This window comes from Dendrobates tinctorius, unplaced genomic scaffold, assembly GCF_039654945.1.
Source record: "Dendrobates tinctorius isolate UK_male_01 unplaced genomic scaffold, ASM3965494v1 ptg000071l, whole genome shotgun sequence".
Taxonomy (NCBI): domain Eukaryota; kingdom Metazoa; phylum Chordata; class Amphibia; order Anura; family Dendrobatidae; genus Dendrobates; species Dendrobates tinctorius.
Window position 1 is genome coordinate 19419286 of NW_027361739.1, and position 23292 is coordinate 19442577.

General features: G+C 43.0%; 1 protein-coding gene across 1 annotated transcript in view; it reads right to left on the reverse strand.

Annotated features, from left to right (window-relative positions):
- The window catches only part of LOC141096125 (synaptonemal complex protein 2-like), a 244255-nt gene that overhangs the window by 167671 nt on the left and 53292 nt on the right, over positions 1 to 23292 (reverse strand). The window contains exons 4-5 of the mRNA XM_073582529.1: positions 17510 to 17672; positions 4124 to 4398 (exon numbers count right to left, since the gene is read on the reverse strand). Coding sequence (XP_073438630.1) covers positions 4124 to 4398; positions 17510 to 17672 — 438 coding nt within the window. The remainder of the gene's footprint in view (positions 1 to 4123; positions 4399 to 17509; positions 17673 to 23292) is intronic.

Below are 23292 nucleotides of genomic sequence, written 5' to 3' on the forward strand. Positions count from 1 at the left end.
CTCCCTCTCTTGCAGCAACAAGCCCTGCCTGCCCTAGGTACTCCTTGTCCATCCTCCCATATTCCTCGGCTCCTGGCACCTCAGTTCTCGGTCCACACCCCGGCCTTCCACTCTATCTTCCCTGTTACCCTAAGTCGCCCCTTCGGCTCCGGCCATTGTGGTTCCATCCCCCTTGGGCCTGCACCTAACACTCCCTGTATGGGGTGGTCTTCACAAGGTCCACTCGCCCTCGGGGGCTCTGGAGCCGCGACCCAGAGGGTCCACTTTCGGGTTTCTCCCTAGAACCCTTGCAGCATTGTCTATTAGGTGGTCTTGTTGTTCCACCTCGGGGAGTAGTGCGGTTAAGAAATCCGTTAGGAACTCCTTCAACATGTCCGCAGCAACGCTATCCGGTACCCCCCTGAAGTGCAGACTGTTGCAACTGCAGCGGTCCTCCAGCTTCAGTTTTAGAATGGTGATCTCATCTGCCTCATTGTGAGCGACCACTAAGTGGCTAAGTGGTTGTGGGCCGTGGTGAATTCCTCCAGCTTCTCCTCAATATAGGCTGTTCTATCCCCTATGTGCACAATGTCTTTCTGTAGTGCATTGAAGACTGAGGTAATGTCAATGTGTATCGCTTTAAATCTAGCAGGAACTTCAGTGAGGCCTCAGTGATGGGGTGCCCTGTGTCAGGTGCATATACTTGCGGTTTATTGCCTTGCTTCTTCAGGTTCCTGTGTGAAGAACTGCCCGATCTCTCCTGTGTCTGCTCCGCTGCATTCATGCCTTCTCTGGTGAGGTCTGACCTGGTGTAAGGATACCAGACCTCCCAGAGCGCTTCACACCGACTCCGGCGGCAGGAAGAGTGCTGCGGCGGCCATCTTGATTTTTCTCGGGCGCCGGCACAAAGACCGGTATCCTGCCCTGCTCCCGACTCCTCGTAACACGCCCCATCGGTGCCCGGACCCTGCCTGAGGCTGTGGTAAGTGAAATTGCTGGTTTTCCCCGCTGCTGCCTGATGCTGTGGGCCACGTTAGTCTGCAGGAGCACAGAGCTAGTGTTTCCTGCACCCGCTCAGCTCCTCATCTGGACAAGCCCCCCCCATGTGTGAGGCCATTGTAGGGCCATTATACAGTATGAAACACTATGTGGGGCCATTATACAGTATGGAGCACTATGTGAGGCCATTATATAGTATGGAGCATTGTGTGTATCCATTGTACAGTATGGAGCACTATGTGAGGCCATTTTATAGTATGGAGCACAGTGTGGGGCAATTATACTGCATGGAGCACTATGTGGGGCCAATTACACTTTATGTAGGACTATGTGGGGGCCATTACACTGTATGGAAAACTATGTGGAGCCATTATACTTTATAGAGATCTATGTGGAGCCACTGTACTGTATAGAGGATTTTATGTGCCCATTATACTGTATGAAGGGCTGTCTGGGGATTACAGTTGGAGAATCATACTGTGATGGGCTCACCATTCTTTGTTGGGGGAACTGAGGGAGTCAACATACTGTGCATGTGGAGGAGTTCACTGTGGGGTATCGTACTGTGTTTGGGAGCACTTTTGTTTGCATCGTACTTGACTATTATCTGTTTTAGTCAAGGTTTTTTTTTTTACCCTTTATTATATATTTATATTAGGCCATTGGGCCGTCTGCTTTTTACTGCTGATCAGTAGATTTGGTTTCCAGTACCATCTCTATGCTGATGATACCCAATTATACACTTCTCCTGATATCACGCCTGCCTTGTTAGAAAACACCAGCGATTGTCTAAACGCTGTGTCTAACATCATGTCCTCACTATATCTGAAACTGAACCTGTCAAAGACTGAACTCCTTGTGTTTCCTCCCTCTACTAATGTACCTATACCCGACATTGCCATTTGTGTTTGGTTCCACTATTACTCCCCAGCAACATGCCCGCTGTCTTGGGGTCATACTTGACTCCGAACTTTCATTCGCCCCCCACATCCGATCACTGGCTCGCTCTTGTTATCTGCACCTTAAAAACATTTCTAAAATTCAACCTTTTCTTACTTTTGACTCCGCAAAAACTCTTTCTTTTATTATTTCTCGTTTGGACTATTGTAACTCTCTTCTAATCGGTCTCCCTCTTACCAAACTCTCCCCCCTCCAATCTGTCTTGAATGCTGCAGCCAGGATCATATTCCTCGCCAATCGTTACACCGATGCCTCTACCTTGTGCCAGTTATTACGCTGGCTACCCTTCCACTCCAGAATTCAGTACAAACTTATTACACTCACACACAAAGCTCTCCATGGCTCAGCACCACCCTACATCTCCTCCCTCGTTTCAGTCTACCACTCTACCTTTGCCGTCCGTTCTACTGATGACCAGAGGTTACCATCCTCAATCAGAACCTCCCACTCCTGTCTCCAAGACTATACACGTGCTGCGCCAATTCTTTGGAATGCACTTCCCAGGTCAATACGATTAGTCCCCAATCCCTACAATTTTAAGCGTGCCCTGAAAACGCATTTATTTAGACTGGCCTATTGCCTGAACACATTAACCTAACTATCCCTGTGTGGCACAGTCAAAAGTTTTACCATAACCAGGTTCCCCGCATCATGTTCCCACATGCCTTATGCATCTATTAGCCCTCTGTGTCTGTACTGTTACACACTTAACTTTTTGGCTGGTCCAAACAATCAGGGCAATTGTTACCACCCACCTTTCATGTCTACCTTTTTTCCTCATAGATTGTAAGCTTGCGAGCGGGGCCCTCATTCCTCTTGGTATCTGTTATGATCTATGTGACTATTGTTATGCTGTAATGTCTATTGTCTGTACAAGTCCCCTCTGAAATGTAAAGTGCTGCGGAATATGTCGGCGCTATAGAAATTTATTATTATTATTATTATTATTATTATTATTATTATTATAATTATTATTATTATTCCACTATAATTCCAAAAGTTAATTGTTTTATTTGAAATGGAAAAACATCCTCTATTGTAGACATTTTTTTTAAACAAATATCAAGGTTGGCCTGCAAGCTTTTAACTTTGACCCTCTGTGTATTTGAGTTTGATATCCTTGCCTTAAAGGGTTTGTTCTCATCATGATAAAGGATTACAATTGCAAAGAGGTTGTAAAAACAAACAACTTTGCAATTTTACTTTTGATTAAAAATCCCCTCCATTCTCAAGAACAGACCTTCACTACAATTGGTGGCTAGTTTCTTAGGCTTGGAGTGGAGCGGTTACTAGCTCTTTGATATTAACTCTATAGCGTGCTAATGTACGAGTTGTCTGTTTTTAACACCTCAGTATTCAGGGCACTTTGCGCAAAATAAGTGGGCTTTGGATTGCAGTTTGGACACTCGGTCTCTAAAAGGTTCACCATCACTGTGATAAAGCATTATTTTTTCGCCTCATTTTTTTAAATTTTTTACGGTGTTCACTGAAGGGGTTAACTAGTGGAACAGCTAAATGTATTTATTGGAAAAATATTAAAATATTTGTTTCTTATTTTATTTTTGTTTATTTGGGGATTTAAAAATATATATATTTTTACACTTTTTAATATTTTTTTAAAACTTTTTTTACATTGTCCCATTCTGGGACATCATTGTACAATGTCAGATCGCTGATCTGACATTCTGAAATGCTTCTGCACTGTAGAGCATCGGAGTAGAATCTGACAGGCAGGGAAGGAGGCGTCTCAGGTCTTGCCCTCTGCAGGCACTACGAAAGCACCTTCCCTGAAGGACCCTGTGGCCATTTTGTGCCCAGAGGTCTCCATGGAGACCAGACAACGCGATAGCATTGTGCTGTCCTGATGGAAGTGGGGAGGGAACCCATTCCTTGTGCAATGATCCTCTATGCCGCTGTCACTACTGACAGCGGCATCAGAGGGGTTAAATGCTAGCACCGATCGTGAACGTTGCTGCAGGGTGTCAACTATCATAGAAAGCTGACACCCGCACCCGATCGCAGCGGCGATCAGCGTCAGGCAGCAAGATTGTGCCACCGTATTTGTAAATTTTAGCACTAAATCTAATTTGCAATGTTAAATTAATTTTTATTGCATCTGTGCATGCAACATGCTATGAAGCCTTTAATTGCATCTTCCAAACTGGAGAGAAATTAATGTCTTTACCTGTGACAAATGGCTAACAGCAGGAGATAATGGCTCTTGTACTGTCTTGCCTACATCTAGGTTCTTTCCATTCTTCTTTATGGATCGGGACCACTTTAAAGCAGGGCTGTCACTTTTCTCTGTCCAATGTTTGCTGATCCTTTTTAAGTCTACAGAAATGTTCATAGATTGCTCTGTAGTCTGTTGTTCTGGAGGTGAGGCAGATAGTGATGTGGATGAATAAGTGATAGTTGGATGTATGGTTGATAATTCTGGATCTGACTCATGCCGTTCAGCTGCAATATGACAAAGTTTAGAAGACACGATAACCTCAATATAGTAACTTAAGTCAGTGGAAAACTTACATAAATACAGTAACACATGATTAAATCTTGTGTGTAAAAGCAATATTCAGAAAGTGTGACTTCAGCATGTCACACTGATTCTCATTGCATTTACGCATATAGGGCCCGATGCGTTAAAAGGAGCCTGACATCAGAATACTGTCTATTAAACCAATTTACGTGGGCATCACAATAAACTATGTGTGTAGTAGTTGTGCTATATTATCAAGTCAAAACTTTCCTCTGTGAGTGGAAACACATTACTCTGTGTCATTCGTGTGGTACAGAGTCACCTACCCATTGTGAAAAAAGATGACATCTCAATTTGACTGACCACAACAGCCATATGACATCAATGCTAATGTCTTTGAAATCCAGCAGAGACTTTCATGATCCAGGCTCAGAACACCCCTGAACTGCGCAGTTAGCCAACATACAGTCATGGCCAAAAGTTTTGAGAATGACACAAATATTAATTTTTACAAAGTCTACTGCTTCATTTTTTCTAATGGCAATTTGCATATACTCCAGAATGTTATAAAGAGTGATCAGCTTAACAGCAATTACTTGCAAAGTCAATATTTGCCTAGAAAATTAACTTTATCCCCCAAAACACATTTCAACATCATTGCAGCCCTGCCTTAAAAGGACCAGCTAACATCGTTTCAGTGATTGCTCCATTAACCCAGGTGTGGGTGTTGATGAGGACAGGGCTGGAGATCAATCTGTCATGATTAAGTAAGAATGACACCACTGAACACTTTAAAAGGAGGCTGGTGCTTGGCATCATTGTTTCTCTTCTGTTAACCATGGTTATCTCTAAAGAAACACGGGCAGTCATCATTGCACTGCACAAAAATTGCCTAACAGGGAAGAGTATCACAGCTAGAAAGATTGCACCTCAGTCAACAATCTATCGCATCATCAAGAACTTCAAGGAGAGAGGTTCCTTTGTTGCCAAAAAGGCTACAGGGCGCCCAAGAAAGACCAGCAAGCGCCAGGACCGTCTCTTAAAAGTGTTTCAGCTGCGGGATCGGGCTACCAGCAGTGCAGAGCTTGCTCAGGAATGGCAGCAGGCAGGTGTGAGTGCATCTGCGCGCACTGTGAGGCGGAGACTCTTGAAGCAAGGCCTGGTCTCAAGGAGGGCAGCAAAGAAGCCACTTCTCTCCAGGAAAAACATCATGGACAGACTGATATTCTGCAAGAGGTACAGGGAGTGGACTGCTGAGGACTGGGGTAAAGTCATTTTCTCTGATGAATCCCCTTTTCGATTGTTTGGGACATCTGGAAAACGGCTTATTCGGAGAAGACCAGGTGAGCGCTACCACCAGTCTTGTCTCATGCCAACTGTCAAGCATCCTGAAACCATTCATGTGTGGGGTTGCTTCTCAGCCGAGGGAATGGGCTCTCTCTCAGTCTTGCCTAAAAACACAGCTATGAATAAAGAATAGTACCAGAATGTCCTCCAAGAGCAACTTCTCCCAACCGTCCAAGAGCAGTTTGGCGATCCACAATGCCTTTTTCAACATGATGGAGCACCTTGCCATAAAGCAAAGGTGATAACTAAATGGCTCAGGGAACAAAACATAGAGATTTTGGGACCATGGCCTGGAAACTCCCCAGATCTTAATCCCATTGGGAACTTGTGGTCAATCATCAAGAGACGGGTGGACAAACAAAAACCTTCAAATTCAGACAAAATAAAAGCATTGATTTTGCAAGAATGGACTGCTATCAGTCAGGATTTGATCCAGAAGTTGATTGAGAGCATGCCAGGGAGAATTGCTGAGGTCCTGAAGAAGAAGGGTCAACACTGCAAATATTGACTTGCTGCATTAACTCATTCTAACTGTCAATATAACCTTTTGTTACTCATAATATGATTGCAATTATATTTCTGTATGTGATAAAAACATCTGACAAACACACATAAAAACCAGAGGCCAGCAGATCATGTGAAAATATAATATTTGTGTCATTCTCAAAACTTTTGGCCATGACTGTAGATACACCTCAGCTTCATAAAGTTCACTAGGCAGTACAGAGGCAGAATTGAGCTGAGCCGTGGCATCATCATCTCGGTTCAGAATGCCTCTGTAATCATTATGTAATTTCTTGATGGAGCCTGGGATTAGTTTATTGGGCGATTTTCTAATGTCAGGTTCACTTTAAGACAATAATTAAACATATCCAATCCATTACAGTCTAAAATGTTATGATATTTGGATGACACAATTCTGGCAAAAACACCTTCATGAATAAAGCCCAAATAGTAAAGTTGAAAAATGACACTTTTCCATCAAATTCAATGGCAATGTTCTGTTTTCTATTCTGTGTTATGCAATGAACACCTATGGCTCTGACTATAGGAGTCAGAGAGAATTTCCCTGATTTTCAGAATCAAGACACTTCATCCTGATCTTAAAAGCTCTAATGAAAACGATTATTTCAGGGGGACGAGCAAATTTAAACATTTTCCAATATGTCGTTTAAATCTAGTTTTTGGTATGAAATATCAGTAAAAAATGAAGATAGCAGCACCCACAGGTATTAGTGCAAAGTACCCAATAGTGACTGGCTAAGGGTCCTATTCATTAAACAAAACAAAAAAATAAATAAAATTTAAGACAGCACTTCAAAGCTTACTAAATAAGAAAGCAAATCTTTACGCAACCATCTTTTCAAGCTAGTTTACTAATAAAACAATCTTATATACAGATATACAGTGGGAAAAATATTTGATACACTGCCTATTTTGTAAGTTTTGCCACCTACAAAGAATGGAGAGGTCTGAAATTTTTATCGTAGATACACTTCAACTGTGAGAGACAGAATCTAAAAATAAAATAACAGAAAATCACATTGTATGATTTTTAAAGAATTAAATTGTATTTTATTGCATGAAATAAGTATTTGCTCACCTACCAGCCAGCAAGAATTCTGGCTCTTACAGACCCGCAGTTATTCTTTAAGAAGTTCTCCTACTCTGCACTCATTACCTGTATTTATTGCATCTATTTGAACTTGTTACCTGTATAAAAGACGCCTGTCTACACACTCAGTCAATCACACTTCAACATATCCACCATGGTCAAGACCAAAGAGCTGTTTTAGGACACCAAGAACAAAATTGTAGACCTGCACAAGGCTGGGATGGGCTACAGAACAATAAGCAAGCAGCTTGGTGAGAAGGCGACAACTGTTGGCACAATTATTAGAAAATAGAAGAGACACAAGATGACTGTCAATCTTCCTCCGATTGGAGCTCCATACAACATCTCGCCTAGTGGGGTAAGAATGATTCTGAGAAAGGTTACGAATTAGCTCAGAGCTACATAGGAGGACCTGGTCAATGACCTGAAGAGAGCTGGAACTACTACTGTTAGTAACACAAGGTCCCCCTGCTCACGCCAGCACATGTCCATGCCGGTTTGAAGCTTGCAAATAAACATCTGGATGATCCAAAAGAGGCAGGTAAGATGTAAATAGAACTTTTTGGTATCAACTCTACCTGTTTTGGAAGAAGAAGGATGAGTATAACTCCAAGAACACCATCCCAACCATGAAGCATGGTGGGGTAAACATTATACTTTGGGGGGTGCTTTTCTGCAAAGGGGAAAGGATTACTGCACCGTATTGAAAAGAGGATGGATGGGGTCATGTATTGCAAGATTTTGCCCTACAACTTCCTTCCCCCAGTGTGATTACTGAAGTTGGGTTGTGACTGGGACTTCCAGCATGACAATTACCCAAAACACACAGCCAGGGCAACTGAAAAGTGGCTTTGTAAGAAGCATTTCAAGTTCCTAGAGTGGCCTAGAAAATCTTAGGAGGGAGCTGAAAGTCAGTATTGCCTATCAACAGGCCAAAAACTGAAAGATCTGGAGAACATCTATATGGAGGAGTAGGCCAAAATCCCTGCTGCAGCATGTGCAAACTTAGTCAAAAACTACAGGAAACGTCTCACCTCTGTAATTTCAAACAAAGGTTTCTGTACTAGATATTACGTTCTGTTTTTCCTATTGTATCAAATACATATTTCATGCAATAAAATGCAAATTAACCATGTAAAAATCATACAATGTGATTTTCTGATTTTTAGATTATGTATCTCACCTATAATAAAAATTATAGACCCCTGCATTCTTTGTAGGTGGGAATACTTGCAAAATCGTCAGTGTACCAAATTCTTATTTTCCCCAGTGTAGATAGATAGGTGATAGATAGATGTAATTGAGATATATAATCAGTGCAGTGCGTGTGTAGCTTACGTTAGATGTATTTAGTTAATAAATGAAAGGAAAAAAATAGCGTTTGGTTCCTCAAATTTTTTTTAACCAGCTGAGGGAAAGCAGACAGCTGGGGCTGATGTTTACAGCCTGGGAAGGGGATAATAAACATGGCGCTTCCCAGGCTATTATTTTAAGCTCCCAGCTGTCTACTTATCCTTTACTGGTTAACAATGGGTGACCCCCCAAAAAATGATGTGGGGTGCCCCATATAATAACCAGCAAAGCCTAGGCAGACAGCTGGCCCCCTCCCAGACTAAGAATATTATCCCTCAGCAGCCCCAAAATTGCCGCATCCATTAGATGACTCAATTCTGGCGTTTACCCCAATTGGGGTTGATGTCAGCTGTTTCATGTTCACGGCCATCAAGCCCAGGGGTTAGTAATGGAAAAGTGTCTTCAAGACACCCTCATTACTAACCCCAAAGACAAACACAGAGTAAAGTTCTTTAATTGAAATAAAAAAACTTCCCAACCCACTTTTGCCCATTTATTAATAACCAAAAGAAAATCCTCACCTGGTTGAAGATAATCCATTTATACCGCTATGAGCTCAACTCAGCTACATCTAGATGCTTTGCAGAGCTGTCACATAAAATGCGACCATTCAGCACTGCATCCAGGAGACACTGAGTAACGCGTGAAGCATGCAGCTTCAGTGCAATGCGCCGAGGTCAGAAAGGTGGCTGGAATTCATAGCCGATAAACTCCGGTCACCTCACTAACGTCACTGCTCGCTGGGTGATGTCAACTCAGTAGGGGAGTTGGGCTCGTCGTGGGACAAATGAATAATTGGTGGACAGGTGAGGATTTCTTTGTATTTTTCTAATTTTTCTTTGGATATTAATAAATGTGTAAAAGACGGTCAGGGAGTTTTTATTTCAAATATAAGACTTTGCACGTTTATTTCAATTGAAGGACTTCATTCTGTGTTTGTCTTTCTTAAGCAACAAGCAACTTCACTGTGTTTGTTTTTATTACATTTGACTACGGGGTTAGTAATGGAGGGGTCTTGAACACCTAAACTATTAGGCTGGAGTCACACACAACGTAGAGAAATATGGACTGTATTTTACGGCCGTAATACGCATAAATGGTCCCTAAATAGTGCTTCGTATGTCATCCGTTGTCAGGGTGTGGCCGCGTACTGTTCTCATGTAAGCATCCGTATGTGATCCGTATAGCGCTTTTTTCTCGCTGTCATGATCCATGCGGGATCATGTCAGATAAGAGCACTGTTAACCTTTTTTTTTCCTCTCTTTAGCTTTGTGCTTAGAGATAGTTTTGCCCCCGGTGGCCAGTATGGTCATTGCACTGGTGTTTTTAGAGATAGTTTTGTCCCCAGTGGTAGTGTAATTGCACAGGAATCACTAACAGGTGTGTTTACTCAATAAAGTTGTGTCAGTTGTGCTCACTCACGTGGGTGATATTGTTGGTCTTTTCCAACCATCCTGGGTGACGGAGGGAGCTGAGGAGAGTCCAGGGCAGCTCATTCAGAGGCCTGGAGTGGCAGCTATGGTGTCAGCGAGGAGTTCGTGTAAAGCATGGTGGAGTGGCAACTATGGTGTCAGTGAAGAATTCTTGCAAAGCTTGGTGGAGTGGCAACTATGGTGAAGAGCTGCACTCAGTTGCTGGACTCTGTTGCTGGAAGCTGCACTCAGGTGCTGGACTCCGTTACTGGACAGTTGCACACTGGTGCTGGACACTGTTGCTGGACAGTTGCACTCAGGTGCTGGACTGTTATGAATTGGAAACCGAGGAGGAAAAAAAACAAGCTAAGTCTCAGAAAACCAGAGAAGTTGGTAACTATGCAGATTGCAGATCCCTGATCTTAACCGCAACTAGCAGCAGTCGTGGAGCGTTCCTACGTTGGTCCTAGATGCCTCGTCACAACCGGAGCACTACATAAGCCTAAAGCAGGAAAAGTGGAAAACTAACTACCCCAGAGCAGACCCCAAAGGAAAGACAGCCCCCCACATGTATTGACGGTGAAACAAGATGAAAATACAAACAAAGGCAGGAAAATAGGCTGAGCAAACGATGGGGCCCGGCTAACTAAAAGGACAGAAAAGGAAAGACACTGTCTGCAATCTGCCAAAAAACCTACAAAAATATTGTCCAACACTTCTGTTAGCAAAATTAACCCTGAAGTCACTAGACTTCAAAACCTATATCAGCACTCTGAAATATTCTGAGACAGAGCAAAAAAGAGGCCAATCTAATAAGGGACAAAAAGCAGATTGGCAAATGCTGATTAATAGGAGTGGAATTTCAGCATAGCCCCAGCAGGGGCAGGCTAATTACACAAAAAACTAAATTGACCAACAAGCGCAAGTGTGAACATTAGCAAAAAAACAAACTTAACTTGAGAAGACTGGAAGACAGCTGAAGTCCAGGACCTGAGAAGCAGATGAATCACCAGCACCCGGATAGGGCGTCGGCTGTCTTATATCCAGTCTGATACTCCAGAGACCCAATCGTTATCTTCTTCATCAGGTGGCAGATCACTACCACTTAAACCAACTGCACTACCTCCTGTCACCACCAGAGGGAGAACAGAAGGGGAACTATCAACTGGTGGAGCAGAAAATGAGTTCATGACACTGGACACTGTTGCTGGACAGCTGCACTCAGGTGCTGGACTCTGTTGCTCCAAGGCGGCACTCGGGTGCTGGACGCTGTTGCTGTAAAGCTGCACCCAGGTGTTGGACACGGTGGGAGGAAGATGCACTCAGGTGTTGGACTCTGTTGCCAGGAGCAAGTGCATCAGAGCAAAGCTAAGTGTTTCCCTGTTTGTCACTTTTCCTCATGTTGGTGTTAGTGCAGCGGTGGGGCCAGTGCCTGCAACACCCAGCTCCCTAGTAAGGAATAGGTGTAGGGTGTGCTAGGGTGACAGGTATCCTGATCGGCGACAGGTGAGGAGCCTGTATAGGGAACGTTAGGAGTGTGAGCGACACTGACTCAGGGTAGTGCAGGAGGTCTCCATATCCCTCGTTCCCTATCGCAGGGCCCACCGTTGTAAATGTTTCCCTATCCCTGCTGTCTTGTGTTACCGGCCTGCTGGCCGTGTCACACAGGACGGGGCACGTGACACTTGCAAAATGGACATTTAACGGGTTTGAGGCCTGCACATAACTTAAATCATCAGCACCAACCCTATTTATTGCCTCAACATCAGGTGGCAGCCTCCAATCTGCCCATTTTGGTGCTATGCTTGTGTCTTGGTGGTTGTTAGCAAACATGTCAGACACACTTCAGTTCACCCCAACTGACCGTGTTCTGTTCAACTGGGTTTTGTTCCGCCGCTTTGGCCAGCCATACCCAGTGATTGTGGATCCGAGGAGACGAACGTGAACGTGGGTGCATCCGCATTTGAGACAACGCCTCAATAAAGGCCATTTTCACAGGCTTTATGCAGCTCTGAGGACACATCCTGACAAGTTTTTCCTCTATTGTCGGATGACCGTTTCTACCTTTGATGTTTTGTTGGAGTCAGTGCACCCAGGGATCACCTTCCAAGACACCCAGAAGGCGCAAATGTATCTCTACGGAGGAGCGTCTTCTCCTTACGTTAAGGTATGTATTTCTCACCTACAGAATGTATGTAGATGATTAGTTTCTCAAATAATTGTTACTCAGTTACCCCTTTTTTGCCAAGAAGCATTATGAATTGGTAACAAATATATGCTCTAAATCTTAGAACACTTTGATGTGTTATTCCACATTACCTAGCCGTGGTACATGTGTATATGTATTGTTCGCCTAGCTTCTTACTTACACACTGTTCTGGTGATCTATATGTAATGTGTGCATCCTTGAGCATGTATTTTAATGTATATATTTTCTACATTTGTTTAATTGCAGGTTCCGCTCAACTGGCCTTTCTTATGCAGCACTCCATCTGGAGTTTTTGATTGGGCGATCGACAATATCCGGCATCGTTCGTGCTACATGTTCTGAAATCTGGTCCAGAGTTCATCATCTGGTCATGCCAGAGCCCAAGATGGGAGACTGGTTGAGGATTGCCAGGGGATTTGAGTTGCACTGCCAATTCCCCAATTGTATTGGAGCCCTGGATGGAAGCACATCCGTGTGCGTAAGCCGCCGAACTCAGGGTCCCAATTCTATAATTATAAACAATATTTTTCTGTCGTTTTGTTGGCTATGGTTGACAGTAACTAGAGGTTTATAATTGTAGACATTGGGGCTTATGGAAGAACTGGCGACTCTAGAGTCTTCAATTCTTCTATTATGGGTCGGCGGCTGCGCAATAACCTATTGGACCTACCACCACCACGTCACCTACCAGGCTCAAATCATGAAGTGGTACCTTATGTCCTAGTGGGGGATGAAGCCTTCCAATTGACCAGGCATGTCATGAGGCCATACCCGCGCAGAAACCTTGACCACCGGCGCAGGATTTTTAATTTGCGCCTTTCACGTGCCCAAAGACTGGTGGAGTGCGCCTTCGGCATTCTTTGTGTGGTGGACAATGGGGATAGGCCTAGGCCACATGTGCTCCCTTTACGGCGTCCTCTCTCAGGACTCAAAGTACGTGATGTGTTCACCCAGTATTTTGTTTCACCCCATTGTGCTACTACCTGGCAAAATCAGGCTGTATCTATGTTGTGATGTTCTTATGTGTGTGAATATAATTTTATTTTTTGTTGCTCTATGATGTGTGTGGTCGGTTTATATGTGATAAAGTTGACTTACTTATTCGAATGCCTAAAATAATTCAAGAACAAGGCCAAAGATGCATTTTCAAATTTTTTATAAATGCAAAAAATAGGTTAGAATACCGTTTACCATATTTTTTTCATATGGCAGATATTGCCCAGGCCATTTAGCCTTTTCTGTATATAACATTTGCATATTTGGACACCCAAATAGGTAACAAGAAATGATAATTACCAACAAAAACAAAAAATAAAACAATTTTGTATTTTATAACTGCTGGTAGCTTGGCGAACGTGATGGCGGGAGGCCTTCATCTTTTTGTTGGGGGTTGGGGTGCCCAGCTTGACCATCACCCTGTTGGGGTGGATGATCTTGGCCCTGTGGGAATATGTGGCCATGTTCCTGCAGCTGCGCACCAAAGAGACCATAAGGATACTGTGGCTGATTGTAGCCACGTCCATCATACCCCCCCAATATGACCATGTCGTCCAAACCCAGGTTGGGGCCAGCCTCCAACACCAGGTCTGTACAAGTGGCCATATTGGGCAGGTTGGTTATAGGCTGCCATTTGGCCATGTTGTTGCCAAGGTTGGTTTGGGGGGGAAATGAGTGGAGGTGTAGGCACACGTGCAGGCGGACACTCAGATCCTAATTGAGCATGCACAGCTGGTTGTCGGACAAGGCGGAGACGGTTACAGGTTGAGAGCTGCCACCTCTCAAGATACTCAAACAACTCATATGGGTCATTGGGGTGTGTGCATGCATCAATTAGGATGTGAATGGATCCTCGCACACGTAGCCTCACCTCACGGGGTAGGGGACGGAGGTACCGGGCCAGACTTCGGGAATATGCCTCTTCATCCTCATCTTGGGTAGCCCTGGACAGGTAATTTAGGACACCTGTGTCTACATGCCAGGCAGTGTTGTCCCTTCTCCATCTCCCACAGCGGCCTACAGCTGCAGGGACCCCTCAACACGGCCAGTAGGGCTGCTGCTGTTGCCAGGATCTTCTAAGTTGCTGGCTGCTGGTGGCTCTGCTGGGTCTGGACCAGGTGCAGAACCTGATGCTGGTGGAGCTTGGGGGTTGCAAAAGCTCTGTTCAGAAGATGGGGCAGCCACCTCTTCACATCCCCCGTCCGGGTCTATAATGGGCTCAGTATCCGACCCTGTCTCACTCTCTGTGAGGTTGGATTGAGTTCTGTTAGGAAATGTACAAAAAACAAAATGTAGCTCTGACCCTAAAAAGCATATGTGTCATGTGGTGTGATGTCTGTACTTACCGTCTGAGATCCATACTGGGTGCCAAAAATGCCAAGAGTCAAAATAGATGTACAGTTGTGGCCAAAAGTATTGACACCCCTGCAATTCTCTCAGATAATACTCAGTTTCTTCCTGGAAATGATTGCAAACACAAATTCTTTGGTATAATTATCTTCATTTAATTTGTCTTAAATGAAAAAACACAAAAAGAGAATGAAGCAAAAAGCAAAACTCCAAAAATGGTCCAGACAAAAGTATTGGCACCCTCAGCCTAATACTTGGTTGCACAACCTTTAGCCAAAATAACTGCGACCAACCGCTTCCGGTAACCATCAATGAGTTTCTTACAATGCTCTGCTGGAATTTTAGACCATTCTTCTTTGGCAAACTGCTCCAGGTCCCTGATATTTGAAAGGTGCCTTCTCCAAACTGCCATTTTTAGATCTCTCCACAGGAGTTCTATGGGAATCCGGTCTGGACTCATTGCTGGCCACCTTAGAAGTCTCCAGTGCTTTCTCTCAAACCATTTTCTAGTGCTTTTTGAAGTGTGTTTTGGGTCATTGTCCTGCTGGAAGACCCATGACCTCTGGGCCCTACATTATGCTGCAAAATTTGTTGGTAGTCTTCTGACTTCATAATGCCATGCACACGGTCAAGCAGTCCAGTGCCAGAGGCAGCAAAGCAACCCCAAAACATCAGGGAACTTCCGCCATGTATGACTGTAGGGACCGTGTTCTTTTCTTTGAATGCCTCTTTTTTTTCTCCTGTAAACTCTATGTTGATGCCTTTACTACTGTCTACTGTTGTCTCATCTGACCAGAGAACATTCTTCCAAAACGTTTTATGCTTTTTCAGGTAAGTTTTGGCAAACTCCAGCCTGGCTTTTTTATGTCTCGGGGTAAGAAGTGGTGCCTTCCTGGGTCTCCTACCATACAGTCACTTTTCATTCAGACGCCGACGGATAGTACGGGTTGACACTGTTGTACCCTCGGACTGCAGGGCAGCTTGAACTTGTTTGGATGTTAGTCGAGGTTCTTTATCCAACATCCGCACAATCTTGCGTTGAAATCTCTAGTCAATTTTTCTTTTCCGTCCACATCTAGGGAGGTTAGCCACAGTGCCATGGGCTGAACATTCAGGTCTTTGGAGATGGACTTGTAGCCTTGAGATTGCTCATGCTTCCTCACAATTTGGTTTCTCAAGTCCTCAGACAGTTCTTTGGTCTTCTTTCTTTTCTCCATGCTCAATGTGGTACACACAAGGACACAGGACAGAGGTTGAGTCAACTTTAATCCATGTCAACTGGCTGCAAGTGTGATTTAGTTATTGCCAACACCTGGTAGGTGCCACAGGTAAGTTACAGGTGCTGTTAATTACACAAATTAGAGAAGCATCACATGATTTTTCGAACAGTGGCAATACTTTTGTCCACCCTCTTTTTTATGTTTGGTGTGGAATTATATCCAATTTGGCTTTAGGACAATTCTTTTTGTGCTTTTTCATTTAAGACAAATTAAATGAAGATAATAATACCAAAGAATTTGTGTTTGCAATAATTTTCAGGAAGAAACTGAGTATTATCTGACAGAATTGCAGGGGTGTCAATACTTTTGGCCACAACTGTAGTTCCGTTTGGTAGGTGCTGCTGCCCCACTCCTGGCCCTCTGCTATCTTTCTCGCCGGTACTGGTCGCGGATGCTGCACCAGCGTCTCATCACATCCTCAACTGCAATGTGAAGTGAAAAGGGACTGTAACCTTTGTGAATTGTGCCAAGCAATATTCCTAACATTTCACATAGTGACATGGCCTAGTAGGGGGTGGTTTTTAGCTACATTTTTCTTTAGCAAACAGGGATACCTACATACACAGTATAGGATTGTAGGGGCTACATTTCCAAAAGCTCACTTCTGGCCTTTAAGCTCATTGGTAAAAATGGCAATTACTTACGAATTTGTTGTTGCTCCTCACGTGGCCGTTGGGCATAGTCTGGGAACATGTGCACACAGATGCGCCTCCATGCCGCCTGTTTGCGGCCCCGGTAAGAATAATGGGCATCCCGCTGGTCCCACAGTTCGGGCCTTTCCTGGACCAACACAATTAGGAGCTCAACATTAATGTGGCTAGTCATGATGCTGCAGGACTCCGTGGAGGCGTACTTCCTGGATGTCTGGAGCGCTTTTTGAGCTAATTTGCATGTCTAAGCTTCCTGATGATGGATTGGCCCATTTCCTGTCACCAGAAGTCTTGCATATTTCTCGCAAGTCACACGGGTGGTCCGTGTGTAATGCGCACCCATAAACCTGCATTGGCGTACTACGGTCGTAATACGCTGACAATCGCAGCATGCTGCGATTGGCACGGACCGTGTGAAATACGGGACAAAAATACGGCTATTTTTTTTCTCACAACCATTGACTTGCATAGACAATTATGATCCGAATTTTGCAACCACTCACAACACGATGCATTTTTTTATCAATCCGATTACAATCCGATCTGAGCTGACATAAAAAATAATTGCAGATGAGCAATGAATTGAATAACATAGGTCAGAAGGCATTCTGATTTTTTTATCAGGTGGCACGTGTCTGATTTATTTGCTTGTGTGAGCGAGGATTTAGACTCTGCTCAGAAGTGCTGATTCAGTTTGTTTTTGAAGCTGAATATATGCTTAAAACATGGCATAATACGGTCATCTGAATAATGATCTATGAGCTTTGTCATCATCATTTCCATGGTGCTATAGCCTAGGAGACATACAGTTGGAGGACATTGATGTTTCTCTCTGATATACTGTACTGTATATTGCTTATGCTCTATCAGTATTACTCACATCTCAACTGCTCCACTGACCCAGGGCTTGAACAGGCAGGTGATGAAGGTTTCTTACAGACATTAGTTGATATTTTATTACTATTTGCCGTTTTCTCTTCCTTTCTTGATGGATTTTTAATCATTTTTGTAGGACTGGGATCTTTCATATTATTCTGCTCTTTCTTAGTTGTCAGCGGTCCATGACGAAAGGAGAAAAGAAATATGCAAAAAGTAAATTTAGGAAAAAGGCTATACAAGTAAGAGTATTCCTGTTTGTGTGAAAAGGAAGGCCCACAAAATGGCCATACTCTGGTTCAACCGACATCTATTTCTCGAAATCCCACCTGTCCCCCATAGAAATGCATGCTTGATTCAACCAAGTGTTTGTTTTCAATGGGAATTAAGCTGATGCTAGACAACTCTGTTCCCTGTAGGCTCCTCTGGTGTCTAATCTCACCTGAGAACAAGAGGTTCAGGCATGTTGAAATCTATATCTTTCATTGTGTGGTCCTATACATAATAGGCAGTTAGCTTGTTTCAATGACATTAGGAGTCTGAAGGCATGATTCAAATGTTTACGGGAGTCTTATCATTCACAATTAATATTGCACTAACTTCACAAAAGAAACAGACATAGAAAACATCTTTTACTACTTGCTTGCTAACTGAGATATAGGGCGCAAATTTATTATTTTGTTCTACATAATTTTTCACATTTACAGAATTCCATCCCATAAGTAGAACAACCATTCACTGGTTAGTTATCTCAAGTTAAACACCAAAGTCACTTTTGACGTTCATGTGGCGTCTAACAACACCTCCTAACTTTGTAACTAGAAAATCCCTATAACAGCGATCAATCTGTCCTGTGGGTCAAGGTCTCATCTTTCATGAGGCACTAATGAGAATAAAATTTGAATAGAGTCAATCAATCTTTAAATTTGCTCAATGTGAGAGAAAGCAGACGGCACCGCTGTTACCGTGTGTAGGCTGGCTGTGTATGGTAGTCAGAAGGAATTCACCGTGGTTCCCGGGTGCTTGACCTCGTAGTGCTCAAATCTTGAACTGCTTGAAGAAAAAGGTCACACTCGTCGGGATAAATTATTGCTGCTTTATTGACACATGAATACCATGTCAAGTCGGGTAGTGACAACAAAGAGTGCTAATAGGCTGACAACGGCCGTTTCGTGCTGTTAGAGCGCTTTTACAGGTCAGCGCGAAACGGCCGTTGTCAGCCTATGCGCACTCTTTGTTGTCACTACCCGACTTGACATGGTATTCATGTGTCAATAAAGCAGCAATTTATCCCGACGAGTGCGACCTTTTTCTTCTTCAAGCAATTCAATCTTTAAATTTGGCTTATCGATTGATTTTTATTAGTAATAGATTTAAAGAATAAACATTGTTTTAATTTTTATTTCATAAATCAATAGTACACATGAAAATAATCAACTTTGTAATAAATCTTATCAGAGAAATCCACGTCTTTCTCTGCCAAAATAGATAAATCATCAAAATTCTCAATTCTGAGGTAAACTCTGTATTCAGTGAAGACAGTCTTTCCCATTAATGAGATAGGAGATGAGAGCTGCTACTGAAGAAATTCTAACTAGATAGAAGGGGGAGGAGGAGCTCTGTCTCTAACGTCCGCTCTTGATTCCAACCAATTTTGCGGTGCTTCTTCCCTTCCGAGCCCTGTCATGCACCCAAACAGTAGTTATCCCCCACATATGGGGTATCGGCGTACTAAGGAGAAATTGAACAACAAATTTTGGGGTCCATTTTCTATTGTTACCCTTGTGAAAATAAAAAAATAATTGGGTCTACAGTAAACTTTTTGTGAAATTCCTGTGAAGCACCTGAAGGGTTAATAAACCTCTTCAATGTGGTTTTGAGCACCTTGACGGGTGCAGTTTTTAGAATGGTGTCAATTTTGGGTATTTTCTGTCATATAGGACCCCAAAGTAACTTCAAATATGATGTGGTCCCTAAAAAAATGCTTGTCAAATTTTGTTAGAAAAATGAGAAATGGCTTTTCAAATTTTAAATTGTGCTGATGTAAAGTAAACATGGGGGAAATGTTATTTATTAACTGTTGTGTGTGACATAACTCTTTGGTTTAACCACTTAGTGACAGAGCCATTTTGCAGCTTAATGTCCAGGCTAATTTTTACAATTCTGACCACTGTCACTTTATGAGGCTATAACTCTGGAACGCTTTAACGGATCTAGCCGATTCTGAGATCTTTTTTCGTGACATATTGTACTTCATGCTAGTCGTAAAATTTCTTCGATATGACTTGTGTTTATTTATGAAAAAAACAGAAATATGGCGAAAATTTTTAAAATTTAGCAGCTTTCAAACTTTAAATTATTATGCCCTTAAATCACAGAGATGTCACACAAATTATTTAATAAATAACATAATAATAAATAACATTTACCACACGTCTACTTTGTCTACTTTACATCAGCACAATTTTGAAACCAAAATTATTTTTGTTAGGAAGTTATAACAGTTAAAAGTTGACCAGCGATTTCTCATTTTACGACGAAATTTACAAAACAATTTTTTATTTAGGGACCACATAACATTTAAAGTCATTTTGAGGGGTGTACATGACAGAAAATACCCAAAAGTGATACCATTCTAAAAACTGGACCCCTCAAGGTGCTCAAAAAAACTTTCAAGAAGTTAACTAACCCTTTACATGCTTCACAGGAACTTAAGCAATGTGGAAGGAAAAAATTAACATTTAATTTTTTTACAAAAAAATTACTTCAGAACCAATTTTTTTTATTTTCACAAGTTTTAAAAGAGAAAATGAACCACAAAATTTGTTATGCAATTTCTCCTGAATACGCCGATACCCCATACGTGGGGGTAAACCACTGTTTGGGCTCATGGCAGAGCTCGGAAGGGAAGGAGCGCCGTTTGACTTTTACAATACAGAATTGAGATCGGACGCCATGTCGCGTTTGGAGAGCCCCTGATGTGCCTAAACAGTGGAAACCCCCACAAGTGACACTATTTTGGAAACTAGACCCTGTAAGGAACTTATTTAGATGTGTGATGGGTACTTTGAACCCCCAAGTGATTCACAGAAGTTTATAACGTAGAGTCGTAAAAATAAAAAATCATATTTTTTTCACAAAAATGATCTTTTTACCCAGAAATTTTTACTTTCACAAGGATAACAGGAGAAATTGGACCACAAAAGTTGTTGTGCAATTTGTCCTGAGTATGACAATACCCCATATGTGGGGGGGAACGACTGTTTGGACTCATGGCAGAGCTTGGAATGCAGACTTTGGTGGAATGGTCTGCGGCCGTCATGTTGCATTTGCAAAGGCCCTGATGTGCCTAAACAGTAGAAACCCCCCGCAAGTGACCCCATTTTGGAAACTAGACCCCCTAACGAGCTTATCTAGATGTGAGATGAGTACTTTAAACCCCAAAATGCGTCACAGAAGTTTTTAATGCAGAGCCGTGAAAATTAGAAATCGTATTTTTTTTTTCCACAAAAATGATTTTTTAGCCTGCAATTTTTTATTTTCACAAGGGTAACACGAGAAATTGGCCCCCTAGACTTGTTTTCCAATTTTTCCAGAGTATGCTGGTACTCCACATGTGGGGGGAACCACAGTTTCGGCACACGCTGGGGCTCGAAAGGGAAGTAGTGACTTTTGGAATGCAGACTTTGATGGAATGGTCTGCGGGCATCATGTTGCGTTTGGAGAGCCACTGACGTGTCTAAACAGTAGAAACCCCCCACAAGTGACCCCAATTTGGAAACTAGACCCACCAAGGAGCTTATCTAGATGTGTGGTGAGCACTTTGAACCCCCAAGTGCTTCACAGTAGTGACTTTTGGAATGCAAACTTTGATGGAATGGTCTGCGGGCATCATGTTGCGTTTGGAGAGCCACTGACGTGCCTAAACAGTAGAAACCCCCCACAAGTGACCCCAATTTGGAAACTAGACCCACCAAGGAGCTTATCTAGATGTGTGGTGAGCACTTTGAACCCCCAAGTGCTTCACAGTAGTTTTTAACACAGAGCCGTGAAAATAAAAAAATTTTTACAACAAAAATGATTTTTTAGTTCCCAATTTTTTATTTTCCCAAGTGTAATAGGAGAAATTAGACCCCCAAAGTTGTTGTGCAATTTGCTGATGCCCCATATGTGGGGGAAACCATTGTTTGGGAGCACGGCAGAGCTCAGAAAGGAGGGAGCACCGTTTGACTTTTTGAACGCAAAATTGGCTGGAATCAATGGTGGTGCCATATTGCGTTTGGAGACCCCCTGATGTGCCTAAACAGTGGAAACCCCTGAAATCTAACTACATCCCTAACCCCAACACACTCCTAACCCTAATCCCAACCCTAACCATAACCTTAATCACAACCCTAACCCCAACACACCCCTAACCCTAATCCCAACCCTAACCCCAACACACTCCTAACCCTAATCACAACCCTAACCATAACCTTAATCACAACCCTAACTCCAACACACCCTAACCCTAATTCCAACCCTAAGGATATGTTTCCACGCTGCATGCTGGCAGCGCTTTGGACGCAGCGGGTACCCAGCGCTTCCTAAAGCGCTGCCGGCTTTTGTACGTGCGGTGATTCCAGATGTGTTCATTGAACACATGTGATGTAAATACTTAGGTCCCAAAAAAATGAGAAAGGTATTCAAAGAGTGATACCTTTATTGGCTAACCAGAGAAATTATATTTGCAAGCTTTCAGGGTTCAGAAGGCCCCTTCATCAGGCTAAATTACAAGTGAATTACTGAGAAGAGACAGCAACATTTAAATAGGAATTACAACAGGACATGAAGTGATGCTAGCTAGAGACAGGCCAAGGAAATCAAATTAAGGTTTTTGTTACACATGCAGATGAGGTCCAAGTGTTTTATTAGAGATCTGAAGACCTTCTTGTGGAGGTGTGAACTGTGTCCATGTAATGAGTCATGAATCCAGGTGTCAAATTAAGTCCTATGGTTAGAGATTGAGGCTATGTGCACACGTAGCGATTCTGAAGCAGAATAAACCTGAGCAGAATCGCACACTCTGCTCCTCAGAAAACGCATGCTTTTTTTAGGAGCTTTTGTAAGCGTTTTTGCATGCGTTTTCCTAAGCGTTTTTTGCCCATATAATTGATGGTATGCGGAATCACATGTGATTCTGCAAAATTAATGAACATGCTGCATTTTTAATCACTAAGCGTTTCCGCAACGGTAAACGCACCATTGGCACAACATGTGTGTAACGATGTATAGTAGGTTTCTATGAAGACAGTGGCTAGATGATAGAGTCACAGACACAGGTATACGTGAAAGTAGTTTGTATTAAACAAGCAGCACAGAACAGCACAGGTGCTGGCGGAGCCAGATAATGACAGCAGTGGTAACAGCAGCAGAACTCAGTCCAGTAGATAGCAAGTTGTACACCAGCACTATGTAGATGTAAGCAGACACAGTCTTAAGAATGCAGGCAAGGACAGTCACTTAGCCCTCTCCCTTGCGGGAGGGGAATCTTCGGGCACAGTGCAGTGGCAGAGAAAGTCACTAGGTAATAGATACTGGATGTGCAAAGGTAGCAGGGATAGTCTCTCAGGTGGAACGCACACAGCAGTCAAGATCTTCAGCGCATACCGTGAGTGCTGTAGTAGCGGTGAGCGGTGGAGGCAGGGCTGGAAGGAGCCTTCAGGCCGACACCGTCAGAAGGTCCAGGCAGCGGCAGTTAGGCAGCAGGTAATCCAGGTGGATTCAGCAGGAAGGAAGGAGGTAGCA